General features: G+C 37.0%; 1 protein-coding gene across 2 annotated transcripts in view; it reads left to right on the top strand.

The window, feature by feature from the left end:
• Nucleotides 1-2,812: 2,812 nt before the first annotated feature.
• Nucleotides 2,813-6,942, top strand: part of LOC149749685 (sperm-associated acrosin inhibitor-like) — a 31,519-nt gene continuing 27,389 nt past the window's right edge. Inside the window, exons 1-4 of one of the 2 annotated variants that reach the window (XM_089909476.1) lie at nt 2,813-2,920; nt 3,334-3,410; nt 4,300-4,337; nt 5,894-6,009. In XM_089909476.1, coding sequence (XP_089765602.1) covers nt 3,344-3,410; nt 4,300-4,337; nt 5,894-6,009 — 221 coding nt within the window. In that variant the 5' untranslated portion in view covers nt 2,813-2,920; nt 3,334-3,343. Of the gene's footprint in view, nt 2,921-3,002; nt 3,411-4,299; nt 4,338-5,893; nt 6,010-6,942 lie in introns of those variants that run through there. The other variant, XM_089909475.1, reaches the window with a different exon arrangement.

Raw genomic sequence — 6,942 nt, 5'->3', positions numbered from 1 at the left:
TGCAATATTCACTTTGTTTCAGCAGTCTGGAACCAAACCCTTCCGTATCTCCAAGGTATGCCTGTTATGTCATACTCAGTAAAAATGGAATATATATTTGGGGCAGGGGAACCTTGTGACAGTGTAAAACAGACTGCATTATCTTGTGCTCAGGGATCATCTAACAGGATCTCCTAAGCACCATAAACTTTGGAATATTAGAGAGGAAACATAGACATGTAGTTCAGCGTTCTCCAGCTAGAGTTAACTCTAAATAGACAAAAGAGGCCGGGTAACCAAAGTTCACCCATCACCACTTCAAATAAGCTGTTCCATTTGTATATGTATATATAACAGGAAGTTTCTCCAAAGATTTCCAAATTTCTCATTTACAGAACATAACTATGAATTGTGTTAATTAGAGAGGAATATTTTCTTCATATATTCAGCACTTAAATAATTTGGAAGTTAAACCATGTTTGTAGATGAAAATTCTTAAAAGTAAAAAAATAGAAATTATGACTTCATTAACTTATTTAATAAACAATTTCAGCTTATTCCCAGATGGAGAAATTTTGTCACTGAACAAAATCATCCAAATATATACATTTTATATTTTTGTATATATTTAACTGTGAGTGTGAAAACATGAATATTTCAGATGACACTCATTTGGTGAGATACAGAGAACCAACCATACTTGTAATCTGTCTTTTTCATAGTAAGATGATATAAGGCTTTCAGGAAGTAAACTGGTCTTATCTTTAAAATTTAAACTGCACATATTATGTGACTCAACAATGCAACTACTAAAAATATAGAACTGATTGAATGAGCATGTAGTGACCTGCACACCATGTTCATTACAACACTGGTAGCAAGAATAACTTAAAAGGAATTGTGTATTTGTATATGCTTATATGAAAATATACCATTGATTGTTAAATGAAAAACTGAGTTACAGAGAAATGTCTTGATTTTATTCTTCTGTCTCTATTTTTATCTATCTATTTATCATCAGTCATCTTTAGGGCCAGCATCTTCAGATCTCTCTTAACTCCATCTTCATTTGGCCTTCTTTGTGTGTCTGCATCAAATCTTCTTCAGTCTCCCTTTTATGAGGATACTTGTGATGACATTTAGGGCTCACTTAGATAACTTACATATATAGATATCTATGTATATCTATATGCTCTGTGTGTGTATATATATATATGTGTGTCTATATTGTTAATGTTATTACATATATATGTGTTATTACATGTAAATGTTAGTATATTTGTGAATATATAGAATTATATACATACATATATAGACATATATACACATGCATATATCTGCATATATACACATGCATATATTTATATGTGATTTTAGTATAGTTGTATATTAAATATCTGTAACTTTACAGTATAAATGTATTTATGCACATTAAACATTTTCAGAAAAAATATGCATCAAATAACCCACACATCTAACATTCCCTTTCATGGTTAATTTAGAAACCTCATGGCCTGTTGTATCTCATAGGCAGTGTCTCCTGCTCTTAATCTCTGCTAATGGATGCACATAAGAGAAAAAATCCAGTGTTGTGGGATTCAAGGACTGTACAATCACTTCAACTCTAAACTTCAGTTTAATTTTACCCTCCAAGGTTGTGTGCCAGAAGGATTATCTGCACAGATGTCTCTGATGGTATCTATGTAAATAATTCAAAATCTAGCGAAAGCATGATAATAACTTCCTATAATAAAGGAAAAATTTTAGCACTTACCAGATTTTGTATCCTCCCATTAAATTGGCATGGAACAGTGCTAGACTCAAAGGTTCTTTTCTCAATCTTGGCTTTCTTCACTGAAAAAAAAAAAAAAAAAAAGGTTCGGTTAGGGTGACAAATGTAATCTAGCACAACTTTAAGTGCATCCTGTTTTAATATTTTATCCCTAATGTTTATGGCAAATCATTGAGACAGAAATTATTCCCACATTTAAAATTAGGAAATAGTGGATTAGAAAGTCTGAATATTGTCTCAAGGTTACTCAGTGGTAGATGGCATTTGAACTCAGGACTTTCATTTGCCAAAGTTCTTCCCACAGAGTCAGACTGTGAAGCAGATTAATTAAATAGCTCATATTATATACCCCTTCCTACTACTTCCAACCCTACACAGTTTCCCACTTTACTTTGAGGTAAAGATCAAATTATTCATCATATAGTTGAGAGCATTGTCCCCTGTGGTCTCAATTTCATTCCCAAGCCTTCTTTCTCTTCTTAATATTCACATTCTGTCCTCTACCTCAGGTTTCCATAGCTGGTTGCCCTGACAGTCTTTTTGAGCATTCTTGGTTGTGAATTTGTACCATAATTTTACAAGATGTTCTCAGTGGGGGAAATTGATTAAAAGGAACACAAGAACTCTCCGCATTAGTGCTTACGGCTTGATGAGAATCTCCATTCAACTCAAGATAAAAAGTTTAATAAAAATCAAATCTCCCATTGAGTCTAATGGACTTCTACTGTCCTTCAAAATACTAAGGGTGTAGGTATGTATCTAATTATAGTTCCCCAAACTCATTCTTTTCTTTCTTGTTTTGATTATCCTTTCTTTTCAACTCAGGAACTCGGAAAGCTTCCCATCTCTTCTGTACCTTAGAGTTTCAAAGAATTGTTGTCACCTTCCTCATACATGTGTTCATCAGATAAAATTGTCCCAAACCCCTGCTGAGAGATGATCTGTGTGAGATCTTCGTGAGGAAGAACACAGAAAACCTCAGGGTCTTATCTGCTGGGGGCCATCTGTTTTACCCCACCAGGCTGGTCACCAACAGTCCAATAAAGGAGACTCTTCAGCTGGGGGAAGTGGTTGAGAAGGAAAGGGAATCAAAACAGGCACAGTCCCTGGAGCTGCAGACCTCACTCTCCACTGCCTTCTCTGTTTCAGGTAGGTCAGGTGGGGATGCTGTGGAGGTAGCCCTGGTGTGTCACATTGCTGTGAGGACTGCTGCAGGTCAGTCCTTCCTGAAATAACTATTTCTGTTTTCTGAGGAAAAACTGAAATTCCAAAGTGCATATTTCTTTAAATGCAGCCAGGCTCCTTGGCCGAGCCAAGGGTTGGGAGAGTAAGCCACTCTTCCTTAAATGGGCAAAGAGAACTTGTCCTAGTGTTTCTCTCAAGTCTTCTACAAGGCCTTCTGTTCACATGTGTGTCCTGTGGGTTGGGGGGAAGATTCCCAGCATAATTACAAACCTAGGAGAGGGGGGCAGTTCCCTTAGCTGTAAGAAACTTTCATTTGGAAATGGGCAATTTGTCCCTGTGCCATGTGTTATAAGCATTCCTATGCATTTATTCTACAGACTTGATAACATGTCTCTCTTCTCATCATGGATCAAAGTTATTTTCATTATTGGCTTGGCATTTCCTCTTTATTTTGGTGAGTAAAATTTTCAGACCTGGATGAAGCAACTAACATATTTTAGGAAATGTAGGAAACAACTGCTATTATCTAGGAATGAAGGAGATTGCTGTTGGGTATGTAATACTTAAACAGGCAAAATGAAATGTTACAAATACCTATTTAAAAATTACATCAGTAGATTGCTTTTTCTCATTTCCCACCTTAGAAAGGTAGAGACAGAGGGGGTTAGAATGAGCAGTAAAATTTAGTTGTTTGTTTATTTATGATTAAAGATATTTTCCTGATTTTCCCCCTTTTTGGAGGTCAGATTTCATCGTTGCTAAATGCAGAGTGTGGGCAGTAAAAAAGTCCTCTAGATCTGGTATCCTTGACAATCCTATTTGTTGTTTGCCAGCTCTGAGTCCACTAAAGTCAAGGCTTTGTGTAAGGAGAGAAGTAATTGATCCCTCTGCTGAAAACTTATCTTTCTTAAAGCACAAGATGGCCCATGAATTTCAGAGTAAAGTAGCTGTGAGATATTAGAGAGATCCATGATACTCGAGTTGAATACTAAGTAGTAATTAACTTCTTCATATTAAGTGGCCTTAAGCAAGGCATTGTCTTCTCTGACTAGGATGTCTCTATTTATAAAAATGAAAAAAAGTGGTATCTCCACAGCAGGGTTTGGTGATTATTAAGCCATACTTAAAGTTATTTTTCAGAGTGAGATGAATTTAGAATTCTATTTCCAGATTTGAAGTTATTTTGTGAGATGATTATTTTGATACTACCACAAAAGCCTCACCTCATTACTTGCTGTGTTTGAGTAGGTGATTTGCATAGATGTGGGTACTTCCCACCAGAGACATTGTTTTCCCCTGTTCATCTTCTTCTTTTCAATTTACCTTTTGTGTGATGGTTGCAGAAACTGCTTTTGTACCCTTAAGAGAGACACGTGAAACTGTAAGTTCATACTGATTAATGTGGGAATTGAAAAAGGTAAACTTTTAATTTTTTTTATATTTTAAGTTTTAACAGCAAATTTTATCAAAAATATCTATAACAGAATAGTCCTTCAAAAAGTAAGATAAAGTGTCATTCTTACACTAAGTTCAAGAAATAGAATCTTGCCAGCTATATAAAACCATCCGTCATTTCAGACAAGGTAAAAGTATCCCATTATTCACAGTTTTATTATTGAGCCTAAACCTTGTTATATACAGGCATCAAAAAACAGTTTAAAGTGGAATTGTTCACCCTAGAAAAAGAAGAGGATTAAATAAAACTAATTTAGGGGGCTTCCCTGGTGGCACAGTGGTTGAGAGTCCACCTGCTGATGCAGGGGACACGGGTTCGTGCCCCGGTCCAGGAAGATCTCACATGCCGTGGAGCGGCTGGGCCCGTGAGCCATGGCCACTGAGCCTGTGCGTCCGGAGCCTGTGCTCCGCAACGGGAGAGGCCACAACAGTGAGAGGCCCGCGTACCGCAAAAAACAACAACAACTAATTTTGGGCTTCCCTGGTGGTGCAGTGGTTAAGAATCCACCTGTCAATGCAGGGAACACGGGTTCAAGCCCTGGTCCGGGAAGATCCCATGTGCCGCGGAGCAGCTAAGCCCGTGTGCCACAACTACTGAGCCTGTGCTCTAGAGCCTACGAGCCACAACTACTGAAGCCTGTGCACCTAGAGCTTGTGCACCACAACAAGAGAAGCCAATGCAATGAGTAGCCCCTGCTTGCTGCAGCTAGAGAAAGCCTGCACACAGCAACGAAGACCCAATGCAGCCAAAAATAAAGAAAATTTTAAAAAATAAATAAAATAAAATTGAAAGCAGGGACTCAAACAGATATTTATTTTAAAAAAACCTAATTTTCCACTTACAGGAATATAAAATAATTTTCATAAAATCACAGATTGGAATATTACATAGAGGTGAAGAAAATCAACTGTATTTCTAAACATCTAAACAAACATTTTTAAAGATGCCTAAAAAGCAGATCATGTAAGGATACACACGCTATTGTTTATTTATGTAAATTACCAACACTGCCATCACTACACAAATTATATATATACACGTATATGGTTAACTACACATATACAAACATATATATGAACACATACATATACGGTGATAATCTGAAACTATCAGATTATCTATTAGTGAAACTATTGAGGAAAACAGAAGAATTATAACAAATTCACTTTTATAATTTTTTGTGGTATGAGATAATGGTGAAAATCTGATCCATGTATGAGGTGAAGTAGGGGCAGAGTGGCTAAATTATTAAAATGCATTTAGCCATTTGTATGTTTTTAAAAAATACAAAAAATATTGGGGTTGCAAAAATATATCAATATATTTTTATGTCTCTGTGCATGACTTATGTCTATTTTTAAACCTCAATATAGACTATAGAATATATTCCATTTTGATGCATACCATTTTGTATTAGGAATAAAAAATATTTTATTCAAAAAGTTTATTATCTGAAAAATTTTATGTTGTCTGTTTAACAGCCAGAATGTAACGTGTATGTGGATCAGTTACATTTTTGCACCAGAGAAATGGACCCAATCTGTGCAACGAATGGCCGAACGTACTCCAATAAATGTGTTTTCTGCAGTGAAAAGCTGTAAGAACACAAGACTAAATATTGGCTCATCCAAAATAATGAAGAAACAATCACAAAATTATAGGAACCTCCATTTTTCTGATAGCCAGGTCACAGTATAGATGGAAAATAACTGTACTTTCTCTGTTAAAGCCAAAGAAACACACTGGTACCTTTCCCTTAAGTCTCATTCCTAAAAGTAGTTTTCATTTGAACTCGAAGTTTATCCATCCCTGTTGGATGTTACCCAACTGTATAAATCAATTACTTTAACTTGATTTAATTGCTGTGACTTACTAATGGAAGTCTGCTGACCGATATAATGTAATTCTTAACTCCAGAGGCTGAATGAGAACCTCTATGATGTAGCTCCAAGCTACAGGGAGCATAACTGAGCAAGAAAAACCACTGACTTCAGAAATTTAAATCCATCACAATGGGCAATTTATGCTAGAAAGGAACTCCTCCAGTGGTCCATTTTGCCCCCTGATCTCCTTGACAAGACTCCAAACTTTCCTTAGAGAGCAGGGCATGCTAGGACACTTCCACCTAACCTCCCTTGCTGCCTCATTCCCCCGAGGGAGTTCCCAGTCTCAAGGTTCAGCCAGCCTTCCTACTTCCCACTTCATTTCCTCTCACTGGTGTTTCCTCTCATTTAATCCCCAAATGGGCTTCTCCTTCTAGAGAACCATGAAAACAATCTCTAATCCTCCTCTCTGAGGTCTCTCCTCAGTGGGTTCCAAGGCTGAGTCAGGACTGAGCATGTAGGAAGAGTCAAGTAGCCCCAGGTGGTTGGGAGGACCTGTGTAGGGTAGGGGGGTAAGGAGGGGCCCAGCTACCTGTTTGAGGAAGGGGAGCACAGCTCTCCTAACACTCTTATATTCAGATTCTCCTCATGGAGAAGCGCTTAGTGCAGTGCTCAGGCAATTTTAAATACTTTTTTAAGCATAATTT

This window comes from Delphinapterus leucas, chromosome 3, assembly GCF_059928025.1.
Source record: "Delphinapterus leucas isolate spDelLeu-1000000601 "Yukka" chromosome 3, BTC_Dleu_Yukka2, whole genome shotgun sequence".
NCBI lineage: Eukaryota > Metazoa > Chordata > Mammalia > Artiodactyla > Monodontidae > Delphinapterus > Delphinapterus leucas.
This window is presented reverse-complemented; position numbering and strand designations above follow the sequence as displayed.